At 43.9% G+C, this 23,118-nt stretch overlaps 2 protein-coding genes across 4 annotated transcripts in view; both read right to left on the bottom strand.

Moving 5' to 3' along the window:
- LOC139625016 (disco-interacting protein 2 homolog C-like) overlaps positions 1-9,559 on the bottom strand; it is a 51,271-nt gene extending 41,712 nt beyond the window's left edge. For 2 of the 3 annotated variants that reach the window (XM_071484541.1, XM_071484542.1), the window contains exon 1: positions 8,166-9,559. In XM_071484541.1, the coding sequence (XP_071340642.1) occupies positions 8,166-8,244 (79 nt within the window). In that variant the 5' untranslated portion in view covers positions 8,245-9,559. The remainder of the gene's footprint in view (positions 1-8,165) is intronic. The other variant, XM_071484543.1, reaches the window with a different exon arrangement.
- Positions 9,560-11,239: 1,680 nt separating this feature from the next.
- On the bottom strand, positions 11,240-22,688 carry LOC139625015 (uncharacterized). The gene is made up of 16 exons (XM_071484540.1): positions 22,548-22,688; positions 18,084-21,465; positions 17,122-17,263; positions 16,742-16,876; positions 16,552-16,606; positions 16,065-16,201; positions 15,679-15,782; positions 15,276-15,386; positions 14,824-15,096; positions 14,552-14,628; positions 14,165-14,368; positions 13,309-13,375; positions 13,098-13,226; positions 12,826-12,899; positions 12,508-12,577; positions 11,240-11,639 (listed from the first exon to the last, which is right to left on the bottom strand). Exons 2-16 carry the CDS (start codon positions 21,453-21,455, stop codon positions 11,481-11,483), a joined length of 5,109 nt encoding a protein of 1,702 aa, XP_071340641.1. The 5' UTR covers positions 21,456-21,465; positions 22,548-22,688; the 3' UTR covers positions 11,240-11,480.
- Between the last annotated feature and the right edge of the window lie 430 nt (positions 22,689-23,118).

Genomic DNA, 23,118 nt, shown 5'->3' with positions numbered 1-23,118 from the left:
TTCGCATTCTGTTTGATTCCCTCCTCCTGTTCCCTCCTCTGATGGATTACTGGCTGTCTCTGTAACACAGTGGCACCTCACTCTGTTATTCTATAGAACTGATATTAAAACTGACATTTAACTGTTGATTTTAAAGACATTTTCTCATTCAAACTCCTTTTCTTTGTGTCTGCAGCACCAAGCATCGAAAATACAGAGAAGGAAAGGTTGGAAATAAATATCTGCTCTGATTCATCGACTTGTTTTCTTCTCTGCTCAAACAGCTCCTGCTTTGAATCTAAATTCTGACCTGTGCTGTGTAAATACAATTATAGAGCAGACGTGCTGCTGGATATAGCACCGAGCATTGAAAAGTACCACAATCAATCTATCAATCTATCAATCTATCAGTTTATCTGTCCATCCATTCATCTATCTCTCACAGTTTGTTTCCTCTTCTGTCTTTTTTGACGTTCTGCTTTTATTTGATCTCTCTCTCTCTATTTCTCATCACCACCCACAAAGACGCCATGGTAACCAAATCTACCTCCAGCAGGCGCACACACACACACACAGCAGAGGACTGTAGCATGCGTCATGCGATGGGACCTTGGGCTGTCACACTCACATGCAGGGACCCGTGTGGACTGCAGAGCGTCCACTGGCTCTACGACGCATGTGTCCACAGCTGAGCCGGGGGCCACACACACACACACACACACACACACACACACACACACACACACACACACACACGCACACACGTATATACACACATACACACACAGCCAAGTGTCACGTCCACAGCAGCCGCAGAGGAACCAGGATCCAGGGCTTCCTGGTGGTTCAGTGGGTTAAGATGCCACCAGTGGAAGTGGAGTTCAACGTCCGGGGATGTTTGTCACACACACACACAGCTGATCATTTTCAATATCAATGAATATTTCATCTACTTTTTCCATTAATCTATTAATTAGGGTTAGGGTTTCCATTATTTTCTCGATTAATCGTTAAGTTTATAAAATGTCAGAAAATCTGTTCGTCTGAGAATCAAATGTCTCAATCAATATAACGATCAATATTCAGTTTATAGTCACGAAAAACAGACACAGGCTGAAAAATATCATGTTTAGGCTAAAAACAGAAAATATTTGGCACTTGACTGAAAAATGACTGATCAATAATCAAAACAGTTGCAGATTCACTCAATCACTAATAGATAAAAGAAGAAACTGTATCACAACAATTTGGATAAATAATTGATCATTAGGGTCATTTTCCAGCTGATATCACAACATTTCCTCATCCATCCTTTTATTTCTTCTCTAAATCTTTTACATTTTCTACCTTTTTCTCGGGTTCATGTCGTTGCAGCTGATAACTGTCACTGTGTTGGACATTACAGAGTGAATAGTTAGAATAGAATAATAATAGAATAATGATAGAATAATGATAGAATAATGATAGAATAATGATAGAATAAGCCTATGCAGCAGCTCCTGAGCAGCGATTCGCTGTGTGAAGCTAAACAAAGTGAATGTGGTGTTTTCGCTCTTTAAATGACACCAACTGTTTATCAATTAGCAGAATTAGAGCCAGTGTTCAGTCTGATCCATTCACTGTTTCAGCAGCAGTGACACCTCCGCTCAGCGGCTTCCCCCTCCTCACTTCTGTCTAATTAAGAGGTTAAACACACGCGCACACACACACACACACACACACTCACACACACACACACACGGACGAACATCCTGAGCTTGACATGAACATCTTGATCTTTGCTTGTTTTCACGGTTTCGTCTCCATCAGGACATGAAGTGATGTTTTCACTCCATGAGGTAAAAGCTTCACAAATGTGAGGATTTGCTTCTTTTTTCTGTTTTGTCTCATTAGAAATTTTTATATATTTTGGTTTTATACATGACAGTTACAACATTTTTCACTATTTCTTGATGTTCTGAAGACAAACGACTGAGGAAATAGCATCAGTATGAAAATGATCAGGATGTTAGTGAAAATAAAAACAAAATGATGGTTTGTTGAACTGTCAGTTTGGGTTAGAATCTGCTCTGGCTCTTTCATTTACTCCACCCACGCACTGTGTTTGACTGGACCGTGACAGTGAGGCCTGACAAACACTGCAGTGACTGACTGACTGAGTGACAAAGTTACTCCATTGGTCGGCTGAGGAGTGTTGGAGTTTCCCCATTGGCTGTTGCTCTCTCCTATGTTCCTTTAATATCATCGGGGGCATTTACAGACGTGTTGACAAATTTGTTGTTAGCTTTATGAACTTTTCAGACCCATTTAGCGCAACATTAGCACAACATTTAGCAACGTTTCCAGCAGCTTTAGCTACTGTCCACTGACAGCAGCTGTTTACAGAGGTTCCACGACAGTTTTGACACAGTTCAGTCATAAACCAGGTTTTAAATGAGCTTTTTAAACTCTTTAACTTCACTTTCCTGTTAGATCTCTACTCTGATTGGCCCTCTGACCCTTCTACCCTGTGACGATCTGGCTGTTAAATTCTTTGGTCTTACAAAAACTAATGTTTGGTGACAGGTTTTCTGAAAGAGAAAAAAAGCTGGGAGATCAGATGAAATGTACAATGTTTTAGTAAAAGCTCCTCTAATCTTCATCCAGTTGCATCCTGCTGCCTCACTTCACCTTCATTCTGCACCTTTAATTCAAAATAAAGTCCGTGCCTTCTTTTCTTATCATAGATACTGTACCACGTGTTTCCGCAGAGGCAGGTCTGTGGTTGTTCCTGAGCCCTGACGATCAAATGTACTCATCATTATCTTTGTGATGTAAAGTCACGATATTGATTTTCAGTCAATCAACCTTTTATTCATGTTTTTCTCATCATGCATCACACCCACAGGCCCAGCCCACAGCTGATCCTGCTCATTGTGGTCTGATGGAGCTCAACAGGCAGACGTCATTTCAAACAGGCTGCACGACAAACCGCTGACAGCTGCTCTCTTTTCATAACACGCCGACGCGCCGCTCACTCAGCTGTCACCGCTCGGCTTCCGATTCTGAACCGGAAACCACATGGCCCTTGTTGTTGGGCGGGTATCAACCTCAGCACTCGCCTGGTGCTGACGGACACGTCACAGAGTAAAGAAAACTGTTAAATCTCAAAGATTATTTTCATTATCGTTTAATCACCCAATGAACTTCTTGATTTATCGTTTGGTCTCTGAAATGTCAGGAAAATGAAAAAACCCTGTTTTAATTTACCACAGCGATAAAGTATAAAATCCTCACATCTGAGAAGCTGAAACCGGTGAATGTTTGATGTCTTTTGCTTGAGAAATGACTCTTTTTCTGATGATCGACTGATCAATGAATGGACTAATCCTTGCAGCTCTGCACCAGATGTCTGATCCGATTCACAGCCCTGTTTACTTCTGGTCTGTATATTATTCTAAATCTAACACCTGAGAACTTTGGCTTCTTTTGTTGAATGAAAAAAGTTCATGTTCCTCAGAGTCACTTTTTCAGAAGACACCCAACCTCAGTTTAATGACTGGAGGTTCAGGAGGTTCATGAGTTTCAAGTTACATCATCACCTGAATCACTTCTCACTGGTCCGACTCAGCTCAGGGGATGTTTTCCAGCATCTCTGCAACTAATGATTATCTCTATTATCAATAAATCCCTCCGTTCGTTTTTAGATTTATGTCAGAGGATAGTGAATAAAGCCCATTGTAAAATCATCAAATTAGAAAGAAATACTGGATTGTCAAGTCTGATGACGACATCTGTGAGTTTAAAAAATCCAATAACAATAAATCAGCCAATAATCATTTTTTAAACATAATAGAAACAAAAATCTCAATACAGATTCTTTAGATTTGCAAACTGTGTAATGGAAACACTGTTTCTACATGACTTCAGACCTATGTTGGCATATATGTCATAAAAATAATAATAATAATAATAATATCAGCTGATATATATCAGTATGACCAATTTATAAATTTAGCTCCATTGTAAAAGTCGTGTTTGTTCGACGGTGTTCAATGGTGCAAAACTCAAAGATGTTTAATTCACAATGATATAAAACAAAGAAAATCCTCATACCGGAGCAGATGTGACCAGAGGATGAGCAGAGTTTTGATTGATAAATGACTAAAACAATAAACTGTCAAAATCGTCTTTTAATTTCCTGGTGATTGACGAATCAACTTAACTAAGTGTTTAAGTTTTATTTTTTAGACTAAAACATCTGATTCATTTTAAAACATCGACTTCACTCTTCTGGGATCTACTGAGCTACATATTTACTCACTCATGTTATATATAAACCTCAAAAGAGCAAGTTACCTTTAGTTGCTATTCTTAAGTCGGGACAACTTCATAAAATGAAGTAAACACAACTAAATTTTAAGTTAGTGGATATAAAGTCAACAGAACTTAAGACAAACAGTTATACTGACTTATTTTTTTAAGGTTTCCTAGATTTTTTAAAGTAAGTAATGTGTCAGATTTACAGTGTATAGACATGTGCTCTTATCGCAGCTTTGCAGGCCTCCAGATTTAAGATAATATTGCTGATAAAACATCTCATTTCCCATCAAGGAACATTCACTTCATTGGAAATCCTTCTGAGAGCGACGTTCCACTGCAGCTTCATGGCTTCATTCATTAATCTCGATCAACACTGAGTAATTAATCATAGATTATTCATGAAAATCCCCATTAAAGACGGGGATGTTTCTGCAGTGTGAAGCATTGCAGATGGAGGAAAAACAAGGCTACACTGACCTGAAATGCACCGCCCCAGGCCACAGATGCATGTATCTACACACAGAATCAGCCTCACTGACTCCTGATAACGAAAATACAAAAAAAAATCTCTGATATGATGATATGAAATATTTAGCAGAGGAGAAAATGTGCCGTCAGATTCACACCTGAGCAGCACTTTGTTGATTAAATATGAATGTGTGGACATTCCCTCATCTTCAACCAGTGTCTCTTTGTTCCTCCTGTTTCAGGCAGTTGAATATTTAACACCTTCCACTGATTCCACGGCGTCACACCAACTCTGCTTCAGATCAGTTCTGGCAAAACAATCTACAAGAAAATCTCCAGAGGACATTAAACGCAGCGAAACCAGCTACAGCTTCATCGTATGAGGCTTTAAAGGTTACTTTGTGGTCTGCAGGACGTCTCAGCGCTGGAGTTTCTGGCCTTCGACGGAGCAGCCTCACAGCTAAAGGGAAAGCTCCCAGATTCCCACCCACTGACGTCCAACAAGTCCATCGACATCTGCAAGTCGCTCAGCATGAGAGCGGCAGCTAAATGCTGCGAAGCGCTCGAGACCAGCGCCTTAATGCCTAGAGGTCACAGTAATACGGCAGAGATGATGTGATTTAGGCGACACTAAGCGAGGGAGCGGGGACAGAGGCTTATCCACCAGAGCTCAGCTGATTGCTGAGTTTATCTAATAAACAGGTGGAGCGCCGGATTGTCTTCTCAAAGACGAAGAGTAAGAAGTTCCTGCAGCACCACCCATCAACCCTGACAGAAAACTGTTGCCTCAGGTTCAGGACACCGCGTTTCACTGGCAGATGTCTCTGTGCATGAAAACTTCATCAGTCCTGGAGGAAACGTCTTTTACTTCCTCACCAGTAGTTCTGCAGAAGATTTTTGTGGAACAAAATACTTGAAGCCTCTTTTAGTGAAGCGATTGTACAAGTGGTGAAATGATTAGTCAGTTAAATGAGAACTCATTAACCACATAATGAGCAAAGACACCGGACATTCAGACCGTGATTCAGGCTTCTCAAATATGAGCTTCGCTTCTTTTCTCAAAGTTTCTCTTTCAAATCTGTGTCTGAGCTGCAGATACTGCGTTCACAAGGCCATACCATGTTTTGTGAGGTCACTGTGACCTTAACCTTTGACCTCTGACCACCAAAATGGGATCAGTTCATCTTTGAGTCCGAATAAATGTTTGTACCAAATTTGAAGAAGTTCCCTCAAAGCGTTACTGAGATACGGCGTTCACGAGAAGGGACGGACAACCTGCAGCACAACGCCTGCGACCCAGACCGAGCGAACGTTCTCTGTTCTCGGCTTCTCAGCTGCTGATTTTCTCCTCTGGATTTTCTTCAAATAAATGTCAAAGTGCTTGAAACACCTTGATCTTCGCTTGACATCTTTTCAGGGATTTATTTAATCAGCAGGGCAATGAAATGAAGTCGTACGGAGCAAAACAGCTTTAGCCACAGTGAGGAAATGTGAGGACTTGCTGCCACGATCATTTCATTATTTCCATTATTAATGAATCTGCAGAGTAATTTTCCAAGGTGACGTCTTCGAATGTCTTTTGTTGAAGCAACAGTCCAAAAATCCAAATATATTCAGTTTTCTGTTGTACAAAAAACACAAGAAAACCAGTAAATATTCGCACTTGAGAAGATTTTTTGGCATCTTGGCTTAAAAATGACTTTAATGCAGATTAATTTACTGCGTGTTTTTCTTTCCCTTCTGATTTTAAGCCTCTTTGAAAAGACGCCATCCATTTACACAGCTCTGCAGCTCACCACGCTCTTATTTTGTAATGACCGCACACACAAAGCCATACACTCTCCCTAAATGATTGCCACACAAACCATCAGCAGACACATTCTGGGTCTCGATGAGCAGCGACACACACACACACACACACACACACACACGATCAGGACGCCTGTCAGGCTCCGTCCCGCCGTGATCCACCAACAACCCTGTCAGTCCCCTGAACACACACACACACACCTGAGTGTTTGGAGTGTATCACGCCGTCTGACGTTTCAACTTCCTCTCACCGTGTCCATCATTAATAACATCTGCCAGCAGCTGGTTCTGCTCTGATAAACACTCTCGGCTGGAACAGGAGCTCCAATAGGCCTGCAGCTGCCACGGCTTTACCTTAGTGTGTGTGTGTGTGTGTGTGTGTGTGTGTGTGTCACTGCAGTGGGAGAAAATAAAGGCTTTTATGAAAGATGAGGCTGATCAGAGGGAAACGGGACGGTTTGATGTGTCGAGGTTTGACTGCTTCCAGAGATTTCAAAAGGCCAGAGCTGATGGTTTTGGATTAAAGCTGCAGATTCCTGATTTGTCTGAACGTATAAATACATTTGAGCCTTTTCTTGCTGAATTATTCTGCATCATTCCCACGATTTACAACATCCTGGAGAGCCTGAGACAGCATCTTCAGCTGCAGGTTAAAGCAAGTTCCACTGCAGCCCTGACAGGAGTGACAGACGAGCACCAAATCTGAGCAAAGCAAAGCAACACAATTAACCCATCTGCTGTGACAAACCGCAATTACACAAATCTCCGTCTATCAACAAACAAACGGACGTTTCAGGCAACAAGGTGGCTCACATCCAGCGTGCATCTAGGCTTCCTCCCTCACAAAGCAGGCCTTCCCCGGCCTGCATGAATAAAATATGCCATCCCCATTATATAAGGCAGAAATGCCCTGTTCGTTTGAGATGTATTGAAATAACAGCAGGGTGGATCGCTGTGATTGAGATCCAATGGCCCGTAGAGAGACAGTGAGAGTGTTTGCTGCATCTGTGTGTGCAAAGAGAGGAGAGGAAGGAAGAGGAAGAGGAGGAGGAGGAGGAGGAAATGTTCCCCAGCATCCTCCCCGTCCTCAGCTGCTCCGCAGGCCCAAACACACGGCGGCAGGAGGCTGAGATCCCGGGCATCAGAAGCCCCGCTGCCCCTGCGCTGCATCGCAATGCTATTATCACACACACACACACACACACACACACACACACACACACACACACACACACTCAGGTATGATTGTGTCAACATCTCAAGGTCAAACAACCGGTTGTTTTTCGGACCCAAAACGGGCCTTTCGGGTGTTTGATCAGCGGCGGAGACAAAGAGCAGCGGCCGAGTCCCGCAGTGTGTCCCCGCTCTGCCCGCGTCCTCTCCCGGCCACACGCAGCTGCCCAGGCCGGTCCCTGGCTCACAAACATCTGGATGGGAGGAGCGGGAGGGCACGGGAGGAGGAGGAGGAGGGGGGCCGCGGGAACGGACGGACAGCTTCCGTCAGTTAGGTGGACGGTGATGATGATGATGGTGATGGTGATGGTGAGATAACAGGATGAGACGGGAGGAGGAGGAGAGGAGGGGGAGAGGGTTTGGAGGACTCTTACCCTCTGACAGCTCCAGCTCCAGCTCCGCCAGCCGGGCTCGGATCTCCAACGGTATCGGCGACGCCTCACGGTCCGCCATTCGGCCCGCACCGTAGAAACACCTCCCCGGTTCCTCCGCCGCCGCCGCCGCCTCCTCCGAGCTGCTCCTCGGCGGCCCCTCCTCGGCCGAGGCGCGTAAAGACCAAGAGGCGTCGAGGGAGAACAAAGAGGGTAAATGTGGGGCTCGTCTTTAACGGGGGGCCGCCATGGCGCCCGGCTCCTCGAATCGGTGCAGACCCCGGTGGCTCGGTCGGATCTCTCCGCTGCCGCTGCGGTGGTTGTGGTGATGATGATGATGATGATGATGAGGCTCCGAGTCAGCGCCGTTTGCTGCTTCTCGCCGCTGGTGTCATGTGACTCTACGGAGGCAGGAGGGAGGAGGAGGCGGCGCCATCACCGGCAGGGGGCGCACCGAGCAACCACACCTACACCAAGCTCCAACACATCTGATCCCACAAACAGAAGAATTAGATATCTATCAGTCTGCTGCGAGTTACATTTTATTTTAAATGAAGAATAAAAGTAAAAAAAATTCACTTTTACTCAAAAACTATTCATCAAACTTAAAATGTCTGTTAAATTGGTCAAGATTAGATCCTCAGTGACAGCAGGATAGAGCCAGTGCACACCTTTATTTTCTGTCTGATAATAATAATAATAATAATAATAATAATAAATTAGCTGAGGTTGTATAAATAAAAATATAGTGAACTTATTCTCTATTATATATTTAATTTGCAGTCACTCCCTAAGCATCTCCCTTATCTGCATAAATAATATACATGAGTGATTTATTACCAGAGACTAAAAGATTCCACACAAATCAACTGTAATTATGTTTCTATATTTATGTTGTTGTAGAATAACGCAGAACAACGTGTGAGGATTATTATCTGTAGGACGTACAGTTCTGCAGGTGTCGGGTCAATCTATAGCTGACTGGCTGTTCCTTCTTTCAGCAGACTTCAGACTGACACATGTACAGTAAAATTTATATCAAAAGGTAAAAGTACATGAATGTGTAATCAGCTTTTAACCGTTGAGGTAGTCAAGTGGTTCCCAACCTAGGGGTCAGGCCCCTCCAAAGGGTCGCAGTATAAATCTGAGGGGTCATAAGATGATTAATTATAAAGAAAAAAATCAACACGTTTCTACAGTGAAGTTGAAAATATTCCTCCAATGGGCACAAATCTTGCTTCTCTGTGGTTTACCTGACTCAGTTTGGCAGAAAGCATTTTTATTAGTAGAGGAAGTCGGCCTGTCTGAGGATGTTATGAACTTGCAACACTTTGAAATGAAAGAAAGACTGATCTTTATTTTTCCGAAGCCAAACATACAGTTCTGTTTAATTAAGCTTTGTGATGTTCTTCTGTTTTACAGATTCCCCGTCTTCTCCTCTGCTTTTTAATGCGGCCATTCTTTATTCAACAGCTGCATGTGGAAACTACACCTCAACAGATTAATGTGATTAATATTTAAGGTCAAGCAGTCTTTAATTAAGTCCAGTAGGACTGAACAGGCCTAATCTGGCAGTGACACATATATGAGCATCAATTTGTCCTTCTAATACGCTGTATTTCATTAGTATTATTCATCCCATTCATTAGCCCTATAGTCTTCCAAGAATCAAATCATCCTCATTGTAAACAAGTGCTGGGGCCACATAATGGAGTGATGACTGTTACAATGTGATTCAACTTCCATCTGCTGGTTAGAAGGAGGAACCACAACCAGGGGAGTGAGTGGCATCAAGGCTCCTCTGAGTGAGGACGCTGCTGTGTCTCTGGGTGTCCGTCATCACTGAACTTAAAGGGCGTCAGTGATGTAAATGTATGAATGAAAAATGGAAAAATTAAATGAAAATGTCATAAAATAAAATGAGAAAAAAAACAGTGGTTTAGTGGAGCCATAACTAGCTTTGCATCAACATACATGAACACAAAACAATCCAACAGCTGTAACTTCAAAGGCACTTCTTTAATATTTGTTCAGTATTATGTACATCTGTACAGACAACGTAACATGTGCCACAACCACATCTGCTCTTCTCCTTGGCAGCTGCTTTACATTTAAAATGTTATTTTTTAAACAGAACATTGGACTCAATACTATCAAATTCAAGTTCTCAAATACAGTTCAAGTTCTTTGTGCTGAAACAGTGTTTGCTTATGGACACTCACTGACGACCACCCAGCCAAAAGCATTCTTTGCTTCCCTTTATGAGTCGACCTGTGTCCAAAACCCTGGACGTTGTGACACTGCTGTACATCCAATAGACTTCTTTTTCAACACAGGTGAGACTAAAGCTTCAACACACAAAAGCACTCCTGTTCAACATAAATAAAAAAAATGATATAAATTAAATTCTAAAATGAAAAAAACAAATCATGCGGAGATAAAGGATTGATATCCAGTGCTTTTCAAATTCAATTTGATTCCTTGACTAGCAAGATCAAATCAATACAGAGGTGTGATCCTGCCAGTACTCACTAATACACACTGGACCTTGGTTCATTACAAGTCTTGACATCTCACCAACATCTGAAATGGAAACAAACTGGGTGAATGGCACTAACATGTAGAGAAAAGACATCATGTGTGTCCACAGCAGCCGTGTAGACTAAAGCAGAACACAGATGCATGGAAATAAAAACCACCAAAACCAGTTCAGGATCATGGCAGAACATCCTGTACGGCAGAAATCAGCACACACACACGCGCACACACACACACACACACACACACACACACACACACACAGAGCCAGGAAAGACGTGCCAGTGCCATCAGCAAAACAAGACTAAATCAAAACGGAACCTGGCTCTTGATAAACTGACCTGAACCACAAACCAAGAAATAAAACTAACATAAAGTAGCAGATCAACATTTACAGACTCGCTTGTGTCTAAAAACCGAAAAGTTGGCTTTGGCATCCTGAGTGGTTAATGCCCCGGAGCCCACACCAGCCCATACTGTCCTAAACCAGCCAGCAGTAACACCCCCAACCCCACGCCCACCCCACCCCCCCGCACAGTATTTATCAGGGTTGCAGTTTCCAGATCCACACCTAAACTGAGTAGATTTAGGGGCTGTGTTTGGGACTTGGTGTAATCTTTGCAAACAACACTGCAGTGTGAATGAAACATGCAGCCTGTTTGTACAATAATACAAGTTCAGTTACAATTTATATAAACACACGAGACCCCCCCCCACCCCCCCCCCCAAAAAAAAAAAAAAAAAAAAAAAAAGAAATTCATAGCTGTCTTTCTCTCCATCTTATCTGATCACCGTGGTAACAGAGCTGGGTTCGGAGGTGTGGCCTGGATAGGTCGGGATGATGTGCTCTGCCTCTGAGGAGGCGTGGTCAGCAGGTGGGACTGGCTCATTGGAAGACGCTCTCTGGCAGATCTCAGCATAACTTGGCTTCTTAGACTCCTGTCCAATCACAGCACAAGCTGAGGTCAGTGTCTGTCACACCTTTCCTCTCCAGGCTTTCAAACACACTCATCAATTTGATCTAAAGTGCGTTTCAAGTACTGAACCATCCTTTCTGCACAGCTCCCACTTACTGGTGTCAGAGAAGACTGTTGATTACTTATCATCAGTTTTCTATGGCTGAACAACAAAACTAGTATGTGCATGTATGGTTCACATAATTAACACTGGTGTGATGTAGTGTAATAATCATACTTTTTAATTAGGTACACATATGGATCTTATATACACTGACATACACTAAATAAAAGTTAGTATTAAATTTGGTAAGAATATTTTTCATTGAAGAGGCAACACAAAACTTATCTGTCAAGAGTTTATATTCTGTGGTGTTTGCTCTTCTTTTTTTGCTGTAAAGCATCTTTGAGTTCACCAAAAAGTGCCAAATAAATCTGATTATTATCATTATCTGACTTATTATTATCTACTACTATAATAATGTAATGAAACTCAGGATCATTTTTAGTGTCGTTAGTAATGATAGTCACACTGGTTTGGGCTCTGGCTCTGTACATTTTTGTGTTTCCAGTTGCAACCGTATGTTTTGGTGGGACTGACAGATGTGGACACAGATGGACAAGAAGACCTAAAAGCTAGTCTGAAATCCTGCCCCAATGTTCTTCCTTCCTTCCATTCAATTCAATGTTGATTTCTGATTTATGTAAATGTGTCCATAGATGTCTAAAAACATTACCAGTGTTACAGGTCAGACTGAAACATATGCTTAGATAAAAATATGCTATTTCAAATAGAGTAGTCAACAGTCAACACCATAGAGTAGGTGAAACTGTAGCAGGACAAGTCTTACTGTGGCTGGTTCCTGTGGGAGCTGAGTGGGTTTGGCCTCAGCAGTTGTCTCTGCACTCTCCTTCATATTTCTATAGAGACAAGCAGAACAATCTGAATACACACAGCTCTGACCAACTGGTACCATGACAACTGAACAACATATGACATTTTATTATGAATTAATAGCCAGGAAAAAGAAAACTATTTCAGACACTTGTAGCACCAATCATGTTATAAGCAGAATTAAACAGTCATGGGAAAAAAAAAAAAAAAGAATGAACCAGTGCAGCTAATGCAGAGTCTACTGCAGAAGGGAATCCGTCTCAGGGATACTTACTGCTGTGAGACTGGCTGAGGCTCTTGTGCAATAGTTGGCACTGATGCACAGGGGCTGCTGCTTTTGACTGGACCCTGTGAGGATCAAAAGACAGTTCAGCCATCAGTGCAGGTGAATCTGTGTTTGTGACTTCACACTGCCTGGGTTTCTGTTACTTTGTTCAGCATGAGACTCAGATGAATAACATGTGCATGTGTATGTGTGTATGTGTGTATGTGTGTGTGTGTGTGTGTGTGTGGGGGTGGGTGTCAGACACACAGAGACTTGGTTACCTTGACATTGCCGTTAGCTGCAGGTACAGTTGCTATGGCAGTGTTTGCTGGAGGAAGGGGAGGAAAGCTCGTCAGCCCGAGTTCAAGAGGAGGAGACGGCTGACGAGGAGGTGACTGACTTGGTGGATTCTAAACAATCATACACGCAGTGAATATATAGTCTCAACAAAACAAACTTTCCAAACACCAATAATGCTCAGTGGCTACTTACACGACTGTTTGATGACAAATCTGCTCCTCTGGCTCCTCCTCTCCTCCTCTGGTTGTAGTTTCCTCTCCTTCAGAGCAGAGAAACAGATCAGTGATGTTATTACAGCTCTGAGTAAAGGCTGATTTACACTTCTGCATTAAAGCATCGCTCAACCCAATGAATTCCAGATGTGTCTGTGTAGCCATAGATGACTCTGAATGTGCACCTTATAAGAATTGTAATTCTGTACAGATACAGCTTCTCTGAGCAAACCCTCCTCACTTCAGGCTATAATTCACTCCCTACACTGCAGCACCCAGAGCTGTAACTACGGCAACGTCTTCATGATTAAGTATAATTCAGACATAAATTCACCAGCAGTTCCCTTTTACTGTCTTTATCCTTTTATTGTCTTTATGATTTGTTGGTTCTACTGTTTCCTATATATTTTATGCAGTTACAGTCTTGACTAATAGATCACAATCAGGTACATGTTAGTGAGCTCTTTGTGACACCAGAAATGATACATAAAAACATAAGGTGCAGTAAAGTCCTGCATGCCGTCTGTCAGTCTCCAGGATTTATTCTCCCTGTGTAGCACTGAGACGCAGGATGACAGTGGCCAAAGCTGTCCAGAGAACGAGCTGCCTGTCAGTCCGTTTGTTGTGTTTGGAATAAATCAGTGTAAACATAATTATTGTTTATTATTATTTATCCTGATAGTGGAAGGATGATATGACTGACACAAGAGATATCACTACATGTGACTTTTCAGGGCAGACTACAACCACATGAACTGTATTAGTTATGCAGGTAAGGAAGGACCACTGAGAGCAGTTGAGACCTAAATGTCTGAAAATTCAGTAAATACTTTTACCTTCCCCGCTCAGAAGTGGGTGACAAAACTTGCTTGTTGGGCTCCATCCTTCCACCTCTGCTCTGACGCCGCATGTTGCCCCGGGACCGCCCTCGACCCGGCTTCGTCGGAGAGGAGGAGCGCTCCGCTGGTGCTAGCTCCGACGAGTGTGAGGAGTCATTCTGATGCCAACGGTCTCCAGAGGTTGACCACCTCGAGCCTCTCCTGGAGGACATGATTGATGAAACATCATGTCGACCGGTAGATATTTACTCCAACATTAACTGATTATACAAATACAATGGCTATACATTCTCACTGCTAATAAATGGGAAGTGCAAAACAAGTTTCTTTCTTATAACAATTATGCAAACTACATCAGACACGAGACAGGTGACATGTAGCTACCTCAGCCTGTGTGGGTTGTGAGGTTTGAAGTTGGAAGCTGCTGCAAATCCATTCATGAAATCATTCAGTGATGGAGGCTATGGGTAAAAAAAGAAGCTTGATGACAACTAAATCACACACAGAGCTACTGTTCACACATTCAGGGAGACACAACCAGCCACAGTATCCACAATTCAAACAAAATGAAAAGGACTGTTGCAAATGTGATGCAAAAATAAAGTGTTCCTGTTCCACATCATCCTGAGGAGCATTGTCAACATCAAAGGACTCACCTCACCACAGTCCTGGAATCCTGAAGCAGCTGAAGCCCACATCTCATTGGTGAAATCGTACAGCTGCTGTGTTGGCAGGTGGGTGGGGCAGGGCTGCTGGTAGGTGGTCGGAGGAAAGTAGGAGCTGTAAAGGTTGCCGCACTGGTCCACCTGGGTGGGTCGGTAGCCATTTTTTGGAGCATAGGAAGTGACTGCCATGGTTTTGGCCTTTATCCTCACCATTAATGGCTTTCCCTGAAACACCCGAACCTCTTCTCTGAGGTACTTGTAGGCCTGAATACACACACAGACAGAAACATGTCACACACAAATCAGACAAACTACACAGTTTGACAGCTGTTTTATAATCCTCCTGTTACACTGTAGCCTGTTCAGATCAACGTTTCTAAACTGAAGATAATAAGGACATTACTTCACTGATTATTGGTGATCATTGGTCGGCTGTATTTTACCTGTTGTGCCTCGGCTTCAGATTTGAAGGTGATGAACCAGTTGTCGTTGCTAACAAACTCGCAGCTCAGGAACTTGGGCAGGTTGTCCCCATCAAACAGAGCCTCCACCTCCTGCACGACAGTAACATTAAACACATGGGCACTGAAGCATATAAACTTTACATTTAAAAGTTCCTGAATTTTACTGACAGTGACAGGACACTGTGACAGTCACCTAAATCTGTCAACAAAGGTTAGTATTGACAGCAGCTGGTCCCACATCATGAGAAGATGTAAAGAAATTATTTTCATCCAACTACAGGACTGGCAATTGGATAAATATTTAGATGGACCAGATGATCTATTCTGCTATAAGGAGTATGAAAGGAGCTAGGCTGTGCTGGTGTAGGTGGGGGACCCTTGCCTCACGAGGGGTGGTGTTAGGTATCTCACGAAGGATGATAACACATCGACTCTGTCTGGGCCGAACCTTCTGTCCACACGGAGCCACCTGGACCAGCGGCAGAGCTAACAACCATCAGAAAACAGGAGAATGTCTCAGTTACAACAATAAACCACAATCAACACTCTCACATTTAAAGCTTGAGTCCAGCAAGAAAATCTTTGTAAAGAGATAATAATGAAAATATATTTCCCATTAATATTAGATATTTGAAACTGATTGATGAAATCATTCAACCATTATCTTATATCCTATATATCATTACTATAATTTCAATTTTCCACCCTGAAGAAAAACCTAAACAATAAATGTCAGTCAGACATTGCTGTGCAGAAATAAACACTGACATTTCAGGATGTCGGAGATGAGGTCCAGGTCTGTGCTGAGATTCTTGATCTTGTCGAGGCTGGCCAGGGTTGCGATGGAAATGTACTGGTCACTGTCCATCTGAGACGTGAGGTAGAGGTCGCTGCCAAGGTGCTCCCTGTGGAGGGACAGGGGATCTGATGAGAAGAATCCTCTACTGAGGAATGCTTGGTTGCCAAAGGTTATGTCATGTTCAACATGTTGGACAAAACAAAACAACCGTGTTAATTTCCTAACGAGACAAAGAAAGAAAGAAAATGGTTTGTTAACTTACAGAGGTGGGGGTTGAAATAATAGTGCACAATGGTATTTCTACTGTTTTATAAGAGCATTGTATTACATTTAGAGTTTTGCTTTTACACTTCAACATGATGTATCATTCATAACCACTGTCAGTAACCATCTAAATATTTGATGACACGACTTCTTTCACAGAACTCAGGGAAGTGATGTGTTGTGAGTTGTGACCTGGTCAGGCAGGACTCCAAAACTGTCCTCAGCTCTTCTCTGATCTCATCTGAAACTAAAGGAAGTCATCACCACATTAGAGCTCACAGTGTCATTGCTTTATTACAAAAAATAAAGTGTGGTTTTACTGCATTCAAACACAAATTCGGTTAATATAACCTGGGAAAAAAAAACTAAATCAGATTCATACCTGTGACAGGTGGGTCACCAGACTCTCCATTCACTATCGGTGCTTCAGCAGTCAGGGTCTGATACTCCAGTGTGCTAGGATCAGCCACAGCCTCGACCAGGCCGATGTTCTCCAGCTGGAACTCTGGCACAAACCCTAAAAAAAAAAAAAAAAAAAAATCAGCCCCACAGCATCTTACCACCACACTATAACCTCAGTCTGCATGCAGGCACTGACATCCATTAACCAATGTTGTTTTTGTCTTCTTCAAATTACCAATTACATACTCTTCACTACAAAGTCAGTCCTGGAATGCAGTGAACATCATAATATGATGAAATCTGACACTGAAGATGTTTATTTTTAATTCTGGGGTCCAGGTAAAGGTGACTCCTGTCTACCTTCGTGATTGGTCAGATCATTGGAGAATTGAAGCCATGGCTGCTGAGCCTGAGGGTAGGCGGTGCCAGAGATGTCCAAGTTAAAGTTGTGATTGGTCCATACCTCAGCATCAGGGTTAAGGCTAGGAGCAGCAACAGGTTCCTGACATGAAGAGACACAAATGTTCACAATATTAATTAAAAGTTAAATCAGATGGATTCATAAGATTTTTTAAAATCATACCTGCCAGAATTATTTTGAGAGAACACAGAACATCAACATGAATGTTAACTACAGATTCTTAATCAACACAGGCTTTTTCAGAGAACAGACCCTCTGAATCTGATTTAATTTAACCGTTATATCAAGGCTCTCATCTCTGACAAGGAGATTATGTTTTCACCTGAGTCTGTCTGTTTGTCAGGATTACACAAAAAGGCAGTGCTCCAGTAGCCAAATGTTTACAGTGCATGACAGAAACTGCAACATGCATGGTTAAATTCCAGCTGGGCATCCCCCTCCCTCTCTCCCCCATGTTTCCCGTCAATATAGACAAAAACAAACTCCATTGGAAAATAGGGTTACACAAAAAGTACTAAATTCATCTGCACCAAAGCTTGGTGCATGTTGTCTGACACTGGCCTTGGCAGACGTCTGCGCTCTCTGAGCGCCCTCCTAGTTTGACAGAGAGTCTACGTACCTGCAAAATTAGTCTGTTACATCATTTCATATCTCATTCTTATAAAACTGAGTCTATGTATCAAGGACATCAGTGTGAAGAATGGCCACTATTATGTAACATCTTTGTAACAAGGAATATGTAAGACTCTGCCTGTCTCTTAGTTCTGACCTGTTCATTGTGTGTTTAGTTTGTACATAAACGTATCAATGTTATCTAGCAAGACACTCAAGTCTTTATTTCCTCCCAGAACCACATGTTTTCACTCAACCCAGCCGCCCCACACACTGAGCCAACACTTACAGACTGAGTGCAATCTGTGTGCCAGTCCCACACACACGATCCCTGAGGCATCACAGTGCTGTAGGGGTAAGCTCCCAGCAGAGCCATAGAGGGCTGGAGCTCTGAGACCGAGGCTGGGATCTGCTCTGCCTCAGTGCCCGTCTTGCTCTCATCCTGACTGGGTTTGGTCTCATACGCCCCCTGAGCCCACCCCTCGCAGCTGTCCTCCAGACCCAGCTTGATCCAGGGATGGGGATAGAGAAGGCAGACCGAGGAGTCTGCGTCCTCTCCCAGCAGCTCAGACACCATCTCCCTCATCCCTCCTTCTCTCTCTCCCTCCTCAGCAGCTGATGGCAGTTCACAACCCTGGAAGTGAATCTCGTAAGATGGAGTTGAGGCATAAACGTCAATCTGACCTGGGTCCACTGTGATCATGGTGTGGTCGTCCTGGCACTCAAAAAACGAAATTCTGTCCTCTTGACAACTGGAGTCAGTAGGAATCATGTCTGTATCACAGAAGCTGGTGTCAACATGGACCTCCATGCTTTCAGACTGTGTCTCTGTAGCTGAAGTATTGGGAGTTTCTGGAGGAATATCACCATCTTGTGCGGGGTGCTCCTCCTGTGACATCATCACCTCATTAATTCCCTCCAGGTGAATTCCAGGTGATGAATCTCCAGGTTGAGGTAAACACTCAGCAGTGTCATGCTGCAGGCCGAAATCAACTTGAGGGTCCTCACAGTGGGAGTAAACATTGGAGGTCATTATTTCTGGGGGATCAGAGGACGTTTGAGGACTGTGAGACTGCTGCTCCAAATCATCTGCAGAGTCATGCCGAACTGGCAGACAGAAGGGGTAAATCTGAGTCACCTGTGCAGATGTCTCCTCTTCCTCCTCCTCACATTCATACATAGATACTTTCACCAGTTGCTTTACCTTCGTTAGGTCTGGGCTACTTTCACTCACAGCAGAAGTACAAAACCTCTCCTCACCTTCCACAAAAGGTGTGGAAGGAGACGAGGAAGAGGGAAGTGAAGTGGAGGAGGTGATAACAGAAAGCTCTCTTTTAGCAGGAGGAGGCTGCGTGGGAGGACTCAGACTTGAATCCTCAATGCCGCTCTCAGGGCCCTCAGGCTCCTGAAGAATGATGCTTGTATTTACAGCTGCAGAGTCGTCACAGTGCTCAGACAACACATCATATTTTTCGTCACTCATCTCGAGGTGAGAGATGTTTTGGCCTGTTTCAATTAAACTGATTTTAACATCACCTCCCTCAACATGTTTGCTGCTCTGATGAAATTCTGGTTTTGTTTTTTTTGCTGCCTGTCTGTCATCTCCACTCATGAGGATGTCCTGGAAAAGCTCGTCTGAGCCAGACACTACCTCACCCTCAGTTTTCACATCAGAGCTGCCGATCTGTTTGCCGCAGTAATCAACCCTGGTGTCGCTCTGCTCAGATTCAGTAAACAGAGGTTCAGTATCTTGAATAGGAGGCTTGGTGCTGCTCAGTTCAAATGCTGGATCATTTGAATTAACATCTAATTTGTCAGATGTGGTGGAGTCACTTTGGTGAGATGTGGTTTTAGTTAAATCTGAGAGAGGGGTCAGATTTGTGTGACAGGAGAAGGCAACGAGTTCAATGGGCAGCGACGACACAGCCGAGATGGTGGAAACTGACGATACCTCTGTAAGAGTTGTATCTGTTGTGCTGCTGTGGACATCATCACCCTCCTCACCGTGGCTTCTGCAGATAAGCACAGGGATGGTCTGACTCTGCACAGTGAGTTTGTCCATCTCAATGTCTCCTCCAGAGAGAGGCAGAGCATCATTCTCCTCCTTGTGCAACAGGGCGAGGTCAAGCTTTGAATAAGTGGGGCTCTGAGTGGAAGTTTCCGGTTCAGGAGATTCAATAGCTGGCTGTGAATCTTGGCTGTGCGTCTCTGTTATGAGGACAGACTCGTGCAGATTGTCCAGAGCATTTAAGTCAGAATTCACACTCTGATCTAATTCTTTCTCCTGGAAGTCAGCCACTGTTTCCCCTGTGACTGCTTCTCTGTGGTCCTCCAGGTACACACTCTGCTCCTCTGGAAACACACATTCCTCTGTAACTGTCCTCTCCACTGACTGACATTCATTCTCCTCCTCCACACATACACTCAACATGTCATCGTTCAGTTCATCTTTATCCTTTGCAGCTGTCTGGCAATTCAAATCTTCAGGCTGAGGGCTGTGTGGTGTGGACACCTGAGGGTCCTCGCTGTTTATTTGACTGCTGGTTGGGGGCAGCGGGTCAGGCAGAGGGTCTACCAGCTGTGGAGTATCAACAGGTGGAGGTGGGGTGGTCTGCTCTTCAGAGTGTGTATGTGACAGGACGATGGGAGACTGTTCAGCAGCATGTGACTGTGAAGATGCTGCTTCCTCATCATGTGACTGGCTGGTCATTTTAGATTCTGTGACATATGTCTGGTCACGGACTGTAGATGCCTCTCTGTTTGAATGACAGGGGACCGGAGACTCCACTATGCAGGGCAGAGCAGCTGTTTCTGCTTCAGCTGTGAGCACTGACTGTGTTGCTCCAGCTGTTTGGGATTGAATGTGATCATGGTCATGTTCAAGGTCATCAGCGTCAATGGAGCATATGCTGTAGAAGCTCTGGGTCCTTGTTTTGAAACCTTGACACAGTGTCGTGACAGCACAGACTTCCCCGCCCTCCTCATCCTTGTGCTCAGCTTCGGGGGAATCCTGCTGTTTCCCCTGACACAAAGCAACCAGCAGCGACGGGTCATCTGACACCTCACTCACGGTCCTGTCGCCCAGGCAGTCAGCAGAGGGTAAGCTGGCGGGAGATGACCAAGAGCTTGCCGGTTTGTGCTGCTTCTGCCCCTGTGGGAGCTGATTGAACCATAAAGCCCTGAGTGTAGCATTCTCTAGAATCTTCTGTCTGACTGGACTCTGTGTGGGCACCTCCATATAGGGAGCCGGTTCACAGCTGGGCCTGGCAGTGTGTGCCACGCCTGCCTCTGTGTCCGTGTTTGTATGTATGTTTGTGCTGGGTGTGATAATAATAGCCTCCTTCTCCTCGTGAGAGCCCGCTGGTTTAAGATCCCTCTCACTCTGTGTGGTGCTGTTCCTGTTGGCCACAACGACCTTTGTACAAACTTTGTTGTCCAGTTCTGGATGTCTTTCCTCATCTTCCAGAAGCTTCCGCCAGGCCGGTCCCTCTGCCGCACATGTCCTCTCTTCCTCTAAGCACACATGCTGAGCTACAGCCTCAGCGTGTAGCCTGACCTGCTCTGTCACCTCATTCAGCCCATCGTGGAGCGGGGGCTGTAACAGACTGCTCCTCTCATTCTGCAGGCCGGGGTTGAGCTCCTTACTAAAGCAGCAGCCCATCTTCTACGGCCTAGAGTGGGAATAAAACAAAAGACTGCTATGGCCAAACACACCAAGAGCCTACACAATACGAGACAAAAATCATGAGCAGCTCCTCACGATGGCTCAGCCACATGCAGAAAGAGAAAAGACCCTCTACTCCCCTCTGCTTCACCCCCTCCCTTTCCGTCCCCCTTTTTCTCCTCCCCTGCCCAGAATAGCAAAAGTGGAGGAGCTCACATGTCCCTGCCACTCAACAAGGGGGTGCACACCACTTTATGTGTGTGTGTGTGTGTGTGTGTGTGCGTATGAATGTATGTGGAAGCCCTAGTTAGGCTACAGTTTGAGAGGGTCTGCACATGGCCCAGTGACCACCAATCACAGAGCAGGACTGCAGCAGTGTCCACTCCTCCTTCTTCCTCCCTGAAACTCCCCCTTCCTCCCTCCTTCCTCTCATCCCACCATTCACTTCTCTTTCCCTCCCACTGATACCTTTCCGTTTCAATTACATCAGTTTTGCTTTCACTGCTTTAACTTCCCCCTCCCAACCTCCCCCCTGTCCCCCCTTGACAAGGCCACTGGCCCCAGGACCCCAACAATCAATCAGATTATTCTGTCTTTGTGAATGGGTTAAAGACTGGAAACACTGGCCTCCAGATGACTTAAGAGCAGGCCGTCAATTGTCTTGTTTTAAATAAAACATTTATAAAACAATTACTTTTTAAACATATTTATTTCTGTCAGCTTCACTCTTGTTATTTCTGTGTATTCTGTACATGCAGCATCTATTCCAGGTTTGTCCACTCTGAAAAATCCCTCCCCTTTAGCTCTCCAAGGGTTTCCTCTTTTACAAGTTTTCTTTTTTCAAACGAAAGTGTTTATGGATATTGTGTCATGTGCTGTACAAATTGTAAAGCCCTTTAAGGAAGGTGTGTGTGTGTGTTTGTATGTGTGTGTGTATGAATATATGTGGAATTTTTGTATTCTGGACTCCATGAATAAAAAATCTTACAATGAAGTTGATTCTAAACATGTTCATCTATTGTTGAGCAGTGACTGTACTGAGTAGTTATGTTACATTAGGTGTGTGTAGTGAGATTAATGACACAGTACCTGGTAGAAGTAGTAGTATCCAGGACTTAGCGCTCCGAGCGTTAACTGCACCTGTAGATTAGCTGGACACAGTGGATTCTGGTCTGACGTCATGTGACTTGGGCTGGTAGGTAACTGTACAGGACGAGTGCTGCCGCTGTCGATGGTCACCACGGAGACTGGCAGGGGGAGCAGTGGAGAGAAGGAAATGAGTCACAACGCCAGCTGGCATGATGGAAACACTGCAACAACTAGATTATTCAATGTGGACTAAAACTGGTAAATACTGCAGGACGAGCTGCTGCAAACAACAGCGTCATGATCTCATATTTGTTGGTGATGAGCAGATGCCCAGTCATGATCTAATGGATCCACAGAGAGCGTTCACTACTGACTACTCTCATTACTCATTAAAACAGTTTTTATATATCAGTTAACAATTCTCTGTATAAACATCACAGTTTACCAGAGAAAAATAATACAGCTTCAAATGTTTCACTTAGTTTAACAAACAGGTGAATAATCTGAAATAAACTTTAAACAGCAAATCCCTAGCGTTTTAGTTTGTTTAGATAATTAAATAAATCTGCAA

Source organism: Trachinotus anak, unplaced genomic scaffold, assembly GCF_046630095.1.
Source record: "Trachinotus anak isolate AG129_WGS33_773 ecotype Australia unplaced genomic scaffold, CSIRO_AGI_Tana_v1 ptg000009l, whole genome shotgun sequence".
In the NCBI taxonomy this organism is placed as follows: domain Eukaryota; kingdom Metazoa; phylum Chordata; class Actinopteri; order Carangiformes; family Carangidae; genus Trachinotus; species Trachinotus anak.
Note: the sequence above shows the minus strand (reverse complement) of the source record. Positions and strands in the feature narration are given on the sequence as shown.